At 39.4% G+C, this 15,470-nt stretch overlaps 1 protein-coding gene across 2 annotated transcripts; it reads left to right on the top strand.

The window, feature by feature from the left end:
* Window positions 1-252: 252 nt before the first annotated feature.
* Window positions 253-13,146, top strand: LOC149323825 (2'-5'-oligoadenylate synthase 2-like). 2 transcript variants are annotated; one of them, XM_089512484.1, is made up of 7 exons: window positions 253-497; window positions 1,339-1,516; window positions 6,063-6,253; window positions 8,882-9,042; window positions 9,167-9,291; window positions 9,494-9,683; window positions 12,989-13,146. In XM_089512484.1, the coding sequence occupies exons 1-7, from the start codon at window positions 333-335 to the stop codon at window positions 13,143-13,145; spliced, it is 1,167 nt and encodes a 388-aa protein (XP_089368610.1). In that variant the 5' UTR covers window positions 253-332; the 3' UTR covers window position 13,146. The 2 variants fall into 2 exon arrangements, 1 of the variants encoding a protein (XP_089368610.1); XR_016280249.1 differs by lacking the exons at window positions 253-497; window positions 1,339-1,516; window positions 6,063-6,253; window positions 8,882-9,042; window positions 9,167-9,291 and adding an exon at window positions 10,908-11,117 and having other exon boundaries at window positions 9,597-9,683; window positions 12,989-13,034.
* The last annotated feature ends 2,324 nt before the right edge of the window (window positions 13,147-15,470 follow it).

Below are 15,470 nucleotides of genomic sequence, written 5' to 3'. Positions count from 1 at the left end.
ATGTAAACTTCCAAACAGAATGGCTTTGCTATTATCCCTTTAAATAATGTGTGTGAAAAAAGAACGAGAAAGCAGTTGGAACTTGTAGAATAACTTATTCTGAAAATTTAGGAGCGGGTAGTCTCTTTGCTAGCATATTACTATAAGATGAACAGGTTCTAATCAAGTATTTCAAAACCACAGGACTGTTACATACATAACGGACTGGTGGAATGTTTGGGAACTAATGTCTTCTATCCACATGGCCCTTGTGTTGCTCACTGGAGGTAGTGGTGTTTAAAATTTGTTTGTTGGAACAAAAGAACCACATCCTTGTTCTGTACTTTTGAAGAATGTGGGGTCTGAAACACAAATCTTATAATTGTGAAAGATGCGGGAATGACTTTGTCAGCTGTGCGGCTCTGAGATATCATTTTCAAGCCAAACATCTTGGGAAGGTTTACACTAAAACTTGTAGGAAGGATATTGTATCAGAGAGTTCTTCACATCATGTAAAGGTAAGAGATGGAATGTGTTGGTTCCTCCTTCTTTGTTTAAAACCAGACTCATCATCATCTCCTCCTCCTCCTCCTCCTCCTCCTCCTTGTTTCACAGTCTACTAGGTGTAACCAACTGGATTTGGGGACTGTTTGTGATTCTGATTCTATCCAAGAATCTAGGAGGTAGCACTGGTTATTGTGGGACATTTCAAGCATTTGTGATTCTGATATCACAAAATATGGCAATTCCATTCGTATGTTTTGTCATTCGGTTTAGAATTGCTCCCAGAGCAGTTTTCTTCCCATATCAGTAGTAGCCAGTGGTAGCAATAGTAGCGGTCATAATTGTTTTGAATGAAATATAGCCTATTAATGAAGTATAATATTTTATTTATTTAATAATATGTCTACTGTTAACTGGGGTCATCCATTGAACCTCAATGGTGGAAGTCTCAGGACAGATTAATGCCTGTTTGCACAGTACATTGTTAAACCAGGGAATTCATTTCCATAAGATGGAGTGGTGGCCACCCCAGTCTGAATGACTTTAAAGTGGGGTTAGATAAATTTATTAAGTATAAGGCTATCAAGGCCTACTAGTCATGGAGGCTACATATTATGGCTAGTATCAAACACCGTTTGGCTCTCAACACTAATTGCTAGAATGCTTGATCAGGAAGATACTATTACACTTATGCACTGCTTTTTGGCTTCCTATATGCATGACAGATACCCTGGAAACAGAATGCTAGTATTTAAAATCCAGCACAGCACAGCATTTATGTTTCCATGCACCCCATTCCCCATCACCACCACCACCTCAGTTCTTCTGTCCTCACACATCTTGCATTTCCAACAGACTCATTGTGAAATGACACAGATGGGAAATCTAAGGAGTTCCTGCACTGTGAGGAAAACAAAATTTGGGGCCATGGAAGTATCTACATCATGTAGAATGTGCTCCAGGCAATTTGGAACAGTCCATGCTAGAGAAAACCATGAGAAACAAGAGCATCACTTCACTATCAGTAAAAGAGGTAACATTTCTTTCTTTTTTTAATTAAAATTTTAATTTTATTATAAAAAAATTAACATTCTCACATCTAATAAAAACTTTCACACATTCATCCCAATTGTATCTACAGTATTCTTACACTATATACCATAAACCCATACATACTTACCATAAACACTTACAATTCATCCTACATACTGTTTTCAACTGTTTAGTATAATCTTCGATTAATTTAGGGTGGTAATTTCTTTTACACCCAGCTTTGATATAATTTGGCTATTTCTTCTTATTTTTTAAGCTAAGAATTTCTTCCTTCCTTCATCCTTAACTAAAAAAAATAACTTAAATAAAATGACAAATTAACACTTTCCCCCTTACTCATTGTTTTTTTCTCCTTTTAACTTCTATCTATTATTTTATTTCTCCAATACTTTGTTAATGAGGCCTAATCCTGCTCTATTTTAGTATTATCTTCATCATTTAATCTTCATGAAAATCACAATCTCTCATCTCCAGTAATTTTTCTAACCATTCTTCCTCTGTCGATATTTGACATGACTTCCATTTTTGTCTATACAACAGCCTAGCTGAGGTTACCATATAGAATATCACTTTCCAATATTTCTTTTCAACTTCTTTATTTAATATAGATGTTATATTTAACAGGTACATTCCTAGTCTTATTAAAAAAGATCCCTTAGATTTTCATAATTGCCACATGGATCATTTTCTAATATCTTCTGGCTTTTTTTTTTACAATTCCACCACATGTAGAAATAAGATCCATCTTTTTCTTTACACTTCCAACAATTTGTATTTAAATTTGTATACATTCTTGTCAATTTGACTGCAGCTAAGTGCCATCTATGAAACATCTTATAATAATTTTCTTTTAAATTTTGACAAAAGGTAAACTTATTTGTTTTATACCATGATTTCTCCCAAATATCTATATCTATAGTTTCCTGTATACACTGACTCCATTTTATCATTGTTTATTTCACAGTTTCCTATTCGAAGTCTTTTTTTTAATAATGTTGCATAGAACTTTGGAATTGTTTTCCTCTCTTTTCCAAAACTTTTCTCATCCAATTCATTATCTTCTTCTATTTAAAGACAGGAGGCTGTCTTTAAATCTATTTTTGATCTTTCTAGTGACCATTGTATTTCAATCCTTCCTTCTCCAGTTCTTCTCTAGATTTTATTCTATCCCCATCCCTTTCTCTTATTTGAATCAGTTGTTTATAAATCCATCGTTGTCCTATTTCTTTCTGCCCTCCATACAATGATTCTTGCGGAGATAACCATTGAGGTAGCTTCTGGTAGAAGAGTTGTTACTCCTTTCTATGAGTCTGACCTTTTCCCTCTCAAAATGGTGTTAAATACTGTAGTTTCTTTAAAGGCTTAATTAATTCATTTTCTAATTTTTTTAATAATAAATTGCCAATAAACTGTCAGGGCCTGGGTTTTTCCCTTTCTTCATTCTTTTAATACTTTCTGATATTTCTAATGTTGTTACTGGTCCATTTAATATTTCCCATTGTATTTCTGCCAGCTTATCTATGTCTAGTTCCATTAAATATGCCCTTATTTTTTCTTGATGTTCTTCATTTTTATTACTTTTTAAATATAAATTCTTATAATACCCACCAAATATTTTTAAGGGCTATTGATCTTTATATGTTTTCCTTTTGTATGTAATTTCGGTTATTAATCTTTTCTCTTTTTCTTTCTTTATTTTTCGGGCTAACCATTTCCCTGATTTATTTGCCTCTTCAAAAAATCTTTGTTTACAAAATATTAATTTGTCCTCTGTCTTTTTAGTCTCTGAGTTTAGCTCTTCTTGTAATAATCCAATTTCCGATTTTATCTTTTTATTAGCCAGATTATCTTTTCTTTTTTCTTATTTTTCTTTAATGTCTTTCATGATCTTCTGTATTTTGTTCTCTAATATTTGTTTCCTTTCTGATCCTATTTTTATAAACAGTCCTCTTACCACCATCTTACTTGTATCCCATATCATATTCATTTTCATCATCCCATTGTCATTTTCTTTAAAGAAAAAAAAATTAAGTGCCTAAAAGAGGTAGCATTTCTACTTTAAATACAATGAAGTCCTCATCTATTCCACTTGCCAGGTTTGTCAGAAGCCAGGCAGAATGGATGCAAAAAGAATATTGTGAATGTTGACAGAATTGGTTTGTTGCTAATTACTCACATTAAAGTGCAACGCTGATAGCAGAAGTTCCCATAGAGGCATTCTTTATTCCATAGGCTGACAGAAGGGAATGGCTGAGAAGTACTTGTTATGGCCTGCCACAGCTACCTCAGCACCTACCATCTGAGATGATTGACTAAATCTGGTTAATGGCCAAGGGCCAGTCTTGGTGAATAGGAAGACACTGTCCCTCTCCCAATGACATCTAGCTCTACATAGCCACATCCCAGCTACATGGAAGCATTCTCAGGGAGAAAATTTTCCATTCATGGGAGTAAATACAGAATTACCACTCCATAGTTTTAAGTATACATAATTGAATACCAATCCACCCATGCCATAGCATTTTCAGTTTCTATGTATGGTCATGGAAGTTGGACTGTAAAGAAAACTGACAGGAAGACAAGCAACTCGTTTGAAATGTGGTGCTGGAGCAGACTTCTGAGGATACTGCCAAAACGACAAATAAATTTCAAATAAATATAGAGCCAATCAAGTCTGAACTATCTATAGAAGCCAAAACGACTAAGGTCTAAAATACTGCAGAAATAATCCAGTTTGAGACCACTTTAACTACCCTAGCTTAATTACGGGAACTGTAGTTTTGTGAGACAGTTAGCCTTCGCTGTCAGAGAGCTCTGCTGCCACAATAAACTACAGTTCCCAGGGTTCCCTAACACTGAGTCAGGACAGTTAAAGTGGCCTCAAATTGGATTATTTCTGCAATGTGTTTTGGACCTAAATTGAGGTTATCAGCCTTTGGATAGATCATGAGATGACATGACTCACTGAAGAAAAGACAATAATGCTTAGTGAGGTCTGGAGACAAGGGTTTGAATGCCTGCTCAGCCATGAAAACCCACTGGGTGACCTTGGGCAAGTCACACTCTCTCAGCCTCAGAAGAACACAATGACAAACCTTTTCTGAAGAAATCTTGCCAAGAAAACCCTGCAATAGGTTTGCCTTAGGGTTGCCATAAGGTAGAAGGCAGAAGGAAAAGAAGAAGATCCCATTCCAGATTAATAGACTCATTCAAGGAAGCCCTGAATCTGTAAGACCTGAACAGGGCTGTTGATGATAGGGCAACATCATAGAGTCACTGTAAGTCGAAGCTGACTTGACAGCAGTTAACAACAAAACTTCTTTCCACCCATTTGGACCCTTCTTTTGACTATAAAGATGTTGTTCTGAACTATGGATTCAATTATTTATTTGTTTTTTAAAAGATATATTCCACCTTATTGTAGTGAGCTCCAGGTGTAAACCTCTTTTCTTTCCTGCCTTAAGCACTTTATTCTATAAGGTAGCCCAGGCTGAGAGATAATGATTGACCCAAGGTCTCACATCAGGCCTCATGCCATCAATGTCATTATTTCTGAGAAGAAGACTCACAAGTTGAAGCTTATATTAAGGAAGACCAAAAGTTTTCTTATTTTGAAACTTTATCTAAGAAGACACAGATACCATAAGAAGCAATGAAGACCTGCATATATTTTTTTAAAAGATAACAATTTGGAGGCCTAAGTTTTTTTTTGTTTTTTAAAAAAAGAAATACACACAAAATGGGCATGAAACCTGTGAATTCTTCCAATAGAGGTATTAACAATTAACAAAGCATATGTGTTCCTGAGTATCACCTCTTTAGCAGAAAATTTAGTACCAGGAGCAGAAGTAATATGGAAAGAATGGGGATAGGTTCCTATATTACAAAAAAGAAGAATAGTTCAACATATTTAAGCAGACTTTTCCCACAAAAAAATTAACAATATGAAATGTGGAATGAAACAACCAGGTCATGTCAACCTGCCATAAGTAAAAGGAAACATTTTGAGTGTTCTAGAGATCAGTTGACACTTTCCCCCAGATGTATTCAGGGATACCTTTTCCTTTCACCAGTCTCTACTTATAATTTCTGTTTTGGTGGCTAAAACAGATCTATGCGACTATGCCCATATGTTTATGCTTTTTAAAATCATTCAGGGGGAGTTGGTGATGCCACAGGCTTATATGTTTTACCCCTTTTCTCTGTTTTGCTGTTCATACAGTCTCAGTAAGGGATTCTGGCTATTATTTGCCTTATCTGTTGTAGACAGGCATAAAACTACAGTAGAATCTCATTGTTTCCCAGCGGAAGTTTTATTACATTGTTTACTGCAGACATACTGCAGCAAGTCATGAAATACTGTGTTTTTCCAGTGCACCCTGGATGGGGAAGAAATGGAGGCTGGAGAAGCATAAAAATAATTTGTAAAAAGGGAATTCACTGTTAGAGGCTTTGTTAACTGAAGGATGTGTATACATTCTTTTCAGGAAAAAAAATGTAATTTGGCCTGGTTTTATTTTTAATAGCGCAAATGTCCATCGGATTTAAACCTGACAGCCTCCTAGAATATAAAACACCAAAGGAGGTCAAGAATTTTATGGAAGCAAAACTCCAACCCATCCGGGGCCCTGCAAGATTAGCCTGTGAATCAGAGGTTGAAGGAATTATTGCTTCAATCAAAGATGTATTTCCATTGCCAATAACTTACATCACTAAGGTACTGGTGATTCCATGCCCTATTTGAAAATGATCACCACAGTATGGCCTATTCCACCGGAGGAAGAATGTTGGCATTCCACATGTAATTTCTTTTCCATACCTGTGTGTGTGTGTGTGTGTGTGTGTGTGTGTGTGTGTGTATGCATTAAATGCTCATTAGTTCCCTGTGCTGAGGAGATTCTGTTTTATGAGCACTCAAAGTGCAATATTTTATTTGGGGAAAAAATCAACTCTTTCTCTGAAAGAGAATACATACAGAGCATACAGAGATACACCATGTTGTTGGTGGAAATCCAAATGGAGTCCCTCCACCAGTGTAAATGTAATGACTTACGAATTGATAGCATATCTGATTTTAATTCATATTGCTCAAATATGCATCATAGAGCTTAGGAATAGCTTTTTCTCAATGAAATGCTGTACTTTCTTCCTTCTTTATCTGTCTCTGTTAGTCTCCAGTGTCTGAGGGTCAAACTAGATGATAAGTTTAGTATCTTTTAAGAAGAGATGCTCCTCAAGTCATGAAAAGTATTTATTCGTCATAGGATGTGACCTTCTTCACTTACATATCTTGTGTTGAAAATGTCATTTCATAATTGATCATTGGAAGATAAACACAGGTTCAATTTGCACATCTAATTACTGAAACATTTGTATCTGCGTAAACCCCATTATAACTGGAAGATTTTTTTTCTTAATCACTGAATGACTCTCATTGAAGATTCTAAGTATCTTTGTAGGAAACAATGTCAAAAGCAAAGTAAGTAACAGACTTGCATCCCTGTATTATTTTGTTTTGTTGCATAGATCATAAGTAGGTTTACATGAGGGCTTTGGGCCTCCAGATGTTGCTGAACTGCTGCCCCAGTCATGCGTGATCATTGGATACACTGTCTAGAATTGATAGGACTTGAAATCTAGCAAAATCTGATTTCTGTAAAGAACCTTGCTCCAAATTTTATTGGCTAATTGCTTTGTTCTGAGGTGACATAGGGACAGCAGACTTTGGGGAACAATAGTAGAAAAATGGGTTGAGAAGCATGAGGATGGTCCAATATGCTTGCCACAGGCATTCAGAAAGTCCAGCATAAGGCCTGTGATATAGCTTACAACGAGGTGGGTAACTTTTGGCTTCCACTCTTGCCGGAGTCACAGCCAATATAACCAATACAGGTGTAGGAATGTGATGGTGAACCTGTGGCACGTGTGCCCTTTCTGGCAGCCAAAGTCATCTATGATGGGCACGTGGCCAAGGACAAAACCCCAGCGCAGTAGAGAGGGAGACCTGAGAATGCAACTCCTTTGTGTGTGTGTGGAAGCAGTGTACTCTGGGTAATGTAGTGAGTGGTAGAGATCCTCACTCCCATTTCACAATGTGCTTTGGCTAATGTACAGTTGGTCTCAAGCCCTTCCAGGGTGGCAGGGGTTTGGGGAATGGAGTGCTCCCTTCCTCTGGCCCTTGCTGTCCTGGAAAGGCTTGGGGAAAGCATCTCTCAAGCCATTCCAGGGTGATAAGGGTTTTGAGTTTAACATTCATGAATAACCAAAACTGCAAATGTCAAACCCACGAATGTGGAGGGCTGACTGTAGTAGAGAACACATTGTGAAATGAGAGTGAGGATCGCTACCACTGACTATATTACCTAGAGTGCACCACATCCACATGCACACAAAAAGGAGCTGTAAGGTGAAACTATCATGGGGTTTTCTTGGCAAGTTTTGTCAGAGGGGGGTTTGCTATTGCTAGCCTGAAGCTGAGAGAGTGTGCCTTCAGTCCCCCTGGAAGCCCCCCCTATTAAGTCCCCCTAGCACTGGGTGACACTTGCAGGAACACCACTAAGTTTGGGCACTTGGTCTTTAAAAGGTTCGCCATCACTGATGTAGGGAGTTGAACTCCAATAGTTTCTGCATCCTGCATCAACAGTGTGGTGTAGTGATTTGAGCATTGGATTATGACTCTGGAGATCAGGGTTCAAATCCACATTCAGCCAAGGAAACCCACTAGGTCACTTTGGCAAGTCACACTCCCTCAGCTCCAGAGAAAGGCAAAAGCAAACCTCATCTGAACAAATCTTGCAAGGAAAACAGTGTCATAGAGTCACCATGAGTCAGAAATGATTTGAAGGCTCACAACATACAACTTGCTTGGTGTTTTCTCTTCTCCAGTGAGCCAAGATTTGGGGAAATGGGGAAGAGAAATCATGCTGAAGCTTTCTTCAGAACAGAGCTAGGCTCAGAATTATCCTTCTCTGAGGGTCCTGGTTTGGGTGCCTCCAGATTCAGGCTTGAAATGAAGGACAAGGGATGAAGGTGAAGCAGATTTAATTTATTCTTCCCATTCCACATTTGACTCCTGGCTGACATTTATGGGGACACCATGGCATTAGTGAGCCTTGAATAACTGGCATGGCTTGCTTTTACTGGAGTTATCTAGGCCAATCTGTTCCACATCTGTTGTATTGTAATGTATACATCTGCTATCTGCTTGTAGTCCAAAGTGATACAGATTTTATGGGTTTATCTGTAAGCAATTAATGTTTGGATGGTTCTGCTGTGCTGTATGGCACTGGGAATAGGGTAAGTAACCAGGTAACTGCCATCTTTTTTGTATTATTCTATGTAATAGGGTGGCTCATACATAAAAGGAACAGACATACAAAAGTGGTCTGATGTGGACATAGTTATTTTTAGCAATGCCTTTAAGGATTTAGAAGACTGCCAAAAGAATATTACAGAGATACTAGAAGAGTTAGGAAGAAGATTGATGAAATCTTCATGGACCAACAGGTTTGTATTCACACTTCTATTCAGTACTCTGGGCTTTTACCTCTATTTCCTCCTGATATTGCACTTCTCTTGGTAAAAAATGCCATGCCACTAATTATACTTTTTTAATTCTTCCTTTTTGTAGGCTAATTTTTCAGAAAGGGACATCATTTTCCTTAAGATTCTATTTTAAGTGTTTTAAAGATCACCACGATCATTTACTTGATGTTATGCTTTGTTATGACATACTTTGGTTTGCAGTATCTCCAGGTAAGAGATACTATTATTTTGAAGGCAGTCCCACCCCTTTCCCATCCCCAACCCATATTCCTGAATTATTAAATCTATGTAATTTATATAGAAACAATATTCCATTGTCTCACAATCTGTTGGACTGGGTTTTACTAAAAATGTGAAGATAATGTAGGTCAAGATGGTTTCGTTTGTCTTACCTCTTGCTTTGTGTTAACAGGTTTAAAAGAAAGCTTCTATCGCCGGCTCTACCTCTGCAGTGACAATGATAAAATTCAGTTATACACAATGGCTCTGTTGAAATACCAAGTTGAATTTGTCAAGGCATGCACAAAAAGGTTGAAGGACCTCATATGTTTAATAAAGCACTGGTTCAAATCCTCCTTTGCAAAACCGACAGACGAAAATAAGTAGGTTGCTAGTATCTTCACAACTAGTTTTTCCCCTTCAGAGCACCAGATCTTTATGTTTTCCCAAGGGACAATGGCAAATAATATAATATGGAGATTTAGGTATCTTTTCTAAGTCCATCCAACTATAAGCTTGGAAATGTTACTTCAGGGCCTATTGATCCCAGAATCATCTAGCCAAGATGACCACTAGATGTGGGACTCTGAGGACGTTATCAGACAAGGGAAATTGGAAGTATAATCCAATGGCAATGTGAACGCAATCATGGGGTTTAACGTTATTGTGTGATAACCAACAACTCGCAAATTCGGGCAATGGGAAGTAAGTCCAAGCGCAATCATGGGATTTCACGTTATTCCGTGATAGACTACCACACGCAAATTCAGGCAATGGCATGCTATTTTCAGGCAATGGGAAGTCAGTTCGAACACAATTCGAATTCACATACATTCTCTGAACTAGCGAATTCACATGAATGCGTTCTGGCCCCACTTTATTTTCATTTGAAATTAAGAGAAATTCCTCCCGTGTGATAAACTCCTGAGAGCTGTAATACAAAAAAATTATATTCCCAAATTTTCTATGCAGTCACTCAGCTTGTAAAAATGCAGAGTATGGTGGGTTACAAACCGCCAAAAAATACGTATGGAATACGTATTAGGGTTAGGAAGGGGCGGTGCTTCCGCACCCCCCTAACCCTAGTACGTATTCCATACGTACAACATGGCGGCGCCCCTTCCACATGGGGGCCGCCATGTTTACGTATCGGACGCTGTGCGTCCGCACGTGTCGCGTCTATGACGTCGTGAGTCTGCCCCTGGCGCCTCGCGATGTCATAGAGGCGCCACTTAAAGAAGCTCCATTTTGGAGCTTCTTTTTCGGTCCGTGCGGGAGCCGCGCGGTGTGGCTGCTGCGGCTCCCGCACAGAGCAAACAGCGGCGGCGGCAGACTGCCTCAAAGCGGCGGTTTATAACCCGCCTATGAATAACTGTTGGAAAGCAATACGTATTATGTCTACATTGGTATATTCGTGGCTACTACTGGAAATCTCCCCATGGCTAAAAAATAAAATGGGAAACCACGATAGCTTACAAATAGATAGGAAACCACAACTGAATTTTACTGCTGGTCTTCAACATGGATTTGATTTAAAGATTTGGTTCTAACCATTCCTTATGGCAGCTCATTCTATGAAACTAAACCTGGTGTATGCTTGTGTTTAGATTTCGTAGGCTCCCTTCTTCGTATGCTGTCGAGCTCATCACAATCTATGTATGGGAACTGGCTGGAAAACCCATCTTTTTCAGTTTTGTACAGGGGATGAGAGCTGTATTGAAGCTTTTGGTTCAGTATCAAGATATATGTATCGTATGGCACAAGCATTACAAACCAAATTTTACAGTTTTCCAAAAGGTGTTTTTGAAGCGAACCAGGTGAGTAAGTTTCAGAATTCTCATAGGATAGTCTCTGTTACAGAGCTGTACCATCAGGGCTATTGCTTGTTTACTAGTAGAATTATTAAATTAAGAGTATGCTAACTGTTTTATATGGGCACAGGCCTTTGTGGGGGAAGCATTTTGTAGATTTTGGCCATAGTGAAATAGATCTCAAGTTCTGAGTTCTGGAGAAACTGGACTGGATCATGAATGCAGTTGGAGAGAAAGGAATTGTTTCAAGAAGACAATAATTATTCCGAAGCTCTCTCCTTAGCTAGTAGTCCCATAATTCCTTAATGAAGAACCTAACCATTCTTTTGTATTTTTTTTTTTTGTATTTTTAATTTTGTATTTACTGACTTTGTGCACAGGTCCTGTGTGGCCTTTGGGACCCACAATGACCCTCCCAAAGGCCCTGGCATGCCTGCCCCCCCCTCCCAAAAAAAACAAAAAACAAAAAAACAAAAAAAAAAACCTAAAGAAAAGAATTCCAAAATGTGTGAAGGGTTGTTTTTTGGGAGTCTCCACATCCTCCTGCTGCATACTTGTGGAAGAAGAAACAGTTTATATTCCTGGATAACAGCATACAAATACTGGCAGAGACGTATACTGTGACACCATACTTACTGGGCATTTTATGGTACCCCCCTTGTATCACAGTTTCCCACTCCACCCTGGTCTCTCTCTCCAAGCCTGTAGTTCCAAATTACATGGATTCATCTGTTCAACATATCCTCTTAATCCACACATGCACAGCTATCTTCTTTCTTCCTAAATTGGTTATTTTGAGGAACTAGGAAGATGTTTCAGGAGTGGACATTGCAGTAGCAAACCTTGCAAAATGTCAGGCACAGAAGCCAAGGCAGCAGCACCATATGACAGAATGATGGCCATCCAGGAATGGAGGCAGTTCCTTCATCTCCACTTTCTCTCTGGTGTAAAAGTGCAGCTCTGGGGATGGACTGAAAGGTTTAGCCTTGTTTCCTGAAAGGAAAAGCCTGAAGATGACCATAAGGTCAAAAATAATGTAGAGCCATGCTGAAGGAAAGTATCCTCAAGTTTAGAAGCTGCAGTTATTAAGCCCTTAGGAATTTTATGGAGAAGCAGATGAAGCATTTTCAAAATATTCTACCTTTACCATCAACTAACTGGAACTCTTCACTAGTAACAATAAAAATCTGAAATGTAGAGGAAAGGTTCAGTATGAATAGTTCTCACTTGAAGTTTGCTTGGTAATTTTCCATTATGAATTAATGATAGCTGTTCAGTGCTTGGTTGACACATATCCAGTATGCTCCTGTGATCTGCTATATGCTATTGCTGGGTGGACTTTCAAGAATTATTCCAAATGGTTAAGTGAATGTTTGCTTCAAAGTTAGACTGCTCAGCTTGAATGCTTACATCTAGACTAGCATGTTAAACAAACCACCAACTTCATTGCACTAATGCCTCCATCCTTGAACCCTAAAGGGGACACGTAACCCCTACATTCTCCAGCCATATGCTTAGTTTGGGATAACTTTGGGGTATGTTCCACTTCTGCCTGCACACTGAGGGTATGCAGGAGCAGCCTCCACCCCTGATCTAAAGCTATTCCTTCTTTCTCAGATGCACAAGGGCAGTTCAAATGTATCCAGAAGGACAGAGTTGTGCTCAAACTGTGCCTGCACAGCAGCTGGTTGCTTTTGTGCAATTGGCACCAGGGGCTACAGGATACTTCCCCCACACACAATACCCCTCAAATGTGTGTGTGTGTGTGTGTGTGTGTGTGTGTGTGTGCAAGAGAAGGTTTACAGCAGTATATGCTATTATGAAGAATCTAGCAGATAGCTACATCCTAGAACTTGCTTCTCTTTTCTCTCCCACAGGCCATTTATCCTGGATCCAGTTAACCCCACTTATAATGTGTGTGAGAACAGCAATGCCTGGGATGAAGTTGCTTATGTGGCCAGACAGAGCCTCCTTAAGCCACTCTTTAATGGCATGCAAGCAAAGGAACCATGGCTTTTTACAAATAACTGGTGAAACCAAGCCAAGCCCTGTTTGTGTTAGTAAGATTGTCTAATTTCAAGGTAAATCAGTGGTAGCATCCCCAATGGCAACATCCCCTATATTAAAGGCGTTTCTGCACTACACATTTATAGCAGTATGATTCCACTTTAACTGTTGTGGCCGGATCATATGAAATCCTGGGTTTGGAGTCTGGTGAAGCATTAGAACAGTGGTTCCCAAACTTTGGTTCTCCAGGTGATTTGGACTTCAGCTCCCAGAATTCCTGACTATTGGCCAAGATGGCTAGGGCATCTGTGAGTTTAACAACTTTATCACACTAGCCTACTGTCCCTCCATAATTGGGCTGGTTTAAGAATGAAAGCGTTCCATTACGAAGGGAACAGTTTGACATCATTTCTTGTCACACTTTTCCCCCACAATAGTGCTTTTGTGATCCATGGTTGCATGGTCTGTTTTCTACACTGCCAAACACTGCCTTGTGGGAGGAAGAGATGAGGAAGAGTTATCATGGCTGCTAACCACCTCCCACAACTGGCTGTTGTGTGAATATGCACACAGCATCTGGCTTCAGGAAACTGTTGACGGCCGTAATCACTATGAGGGGGAGGGTGGGAGAGGAGCAGAATCACGACTGGCTGAGAAGCAGAACTTCAGTGGAAAGGGCCTATTACATGAAAGCAGTAATAGAATAGCAGCGAGAATGAGAGCCTATTGATGGGTTTTGCCTGTGTGAATGAAAATGTGCACTATAGTAATGAGTGGAATGCAAGGCATCAGCAGGACAGGCATGATATTGTGTGATAAGTACTGGACAAAGATGCTTTTATCCTATTAAAATTTTGTTTTTATAGCTGGTGTGATAAATCCTGAAGTCCAAAACACCCGGAGGGCCAAGTTTTGGGAACCACTGCATTAGAACTTGCTGGCTGAGAATATAAAAACCCCTCCCTGAAGTGCAAATCCTACGTTTCCATAGGATGGAACCATGGACAAAATCGAATGATAGTGTTATAATTATGTAGTGTGAACGGGCCCTGAATGAAAAGGGTGGGGCAAATAGCCTAGTACTTTCCATGGCATAAATCTAGGGTTGTGCTGGAGCCTAGAGAAGGCACGCTTGTAGACTACAGCTCCCGGAATTTGCCTTGTAACTGGGGAATTTGGGGAGCTGTGGTCCAAACAGTAACCACTTTGATAGAAGTTTACTAACACAAAGTTCCTACCCCAACTTTTTCCCATCTGTGGGGAGAGCCCCCTGGAACAAAACCCCAACACTTTGTAGTGTTCCCTTTCTACTTACAGAATTTCATCTGATTTCTTTTGAGGCTTTTCTTTTTCTTTTGGGCTGCTTCAGTCTACAGTTCTTCTGGCTCCTGGTTAATTAGGGTTAGCAGTGTAAATCTTTCTTTCTTTTTTTACTTTATCTTTAAATTCCATAGGAATGTTCTACTGGTTGCATTTTGCTACAATTATTGATTTAGTGTTCTTCAGTTTTACTAGTTTTTGATATTAGAAGTTCATGGTCTTTGCTACAATTTGCACCTGATCTTGTTTTTGCAGAGAGAATGGAACTTCTCTATCTTCCATTTCCATTTATGCAGTCTATTTGATTTGTATAATGGCCACCAGGCAACTTCTATATACAGTGGTACCTCGGGATACGAAATACCCAGGTTACGAAATTTTCAGGATACGAAAAAAACCCATAGGAAATTATTGTTCCGGGTTAAGAAAGTTTTTTCGGGTTACGAAAAAACTTTTGGTGCTTTTCTGCGCGATTTCACACGGAATCGCGGCTTTTCCCCATTAGCGCCTATGGGAATTCGGCTTGCGAAAGCCTTTCGGGTTACGAAATTGACAGCGGAACGAATTAATTTCGTAACCCGAGGCACCACTGTATAGAGTCACTTCCTTGGTTGCCAGAAGAATGTGTTTCCAATGAACAAATTGTTCTGCTTTCCCCCAGTAACTTATTACAGTGTGCCCGTGTTATATGCAGGTGTGACATATGCAGCTTTCAGCATACACTGAAAGCCACATTGTAAAAGCCTCTCGCGCACTCCAGAAGAAGTAATGGGCATGCACCGCCGTGCTGCACACATGCTGCCGCACCACAGCACGCCACAGGCACAAATCCCATTACTTCTAATGGGGCTTGAACACACGTGGATTTCCCCTTACACGGGGGGGGGGGGGATCTGGAACAGGGGAGGGCCCACTGTACATAACTTCCAACCTGGGAGTTTCATCTTGTGGCACTATCTCTTTTTTCATTTTGGATTGTCTCATCAAGGGGCTTTTAAGGTAAAAGGCTTCAGGATTGGTTTATCTTAGCCT

Source organism: Sceloporus occidentalis, unplaced genomic scaffold, assembly GCF_023333645.1.
Source record: "Sceloporus occidentalis isolate IW3139 unplaced genomic scaffold, rSceOcc1.0.p SCAF_1, whole genome shotgun sequence".
Lineage (NCBI taxonomy): Eukaryota > Metazoa > Chordata > Lepidosauria > Squamata > Phrynosomatidae > Sceloporus > Sceloporus occidentalis.
This window is presented reverse-complemented; position numbering and strand designations above follow the sequence as displayed.

What these genes read in the sequence shown, in the direction of transcription:
- LOC149323825 (XM_089512484.1), top strand. Translation starts at nt 333, where the DNA reads ATGTGGGGTCTGAAACACAAATCTTATAATTGTGAAAGATGCGGGAAT. An exon ending in CAATAACTTACATCACTAAG is followed by an intron (nt 6,254 to 8,881) that starts GTACTGGTGATT and finishes TCTATGTAATAG; the next exon opens with GGTGGCTCATACATAAAAGG. An exon ending in TTGGTTTGCAGTATCTCCAG is followed by an intron (nt 9,292 to 9,493) that starts GTAAGAGATACT and finishes TTGTGTTAACAG; the next exon opens with GTTTAAAAGAAAGCTTCTAT.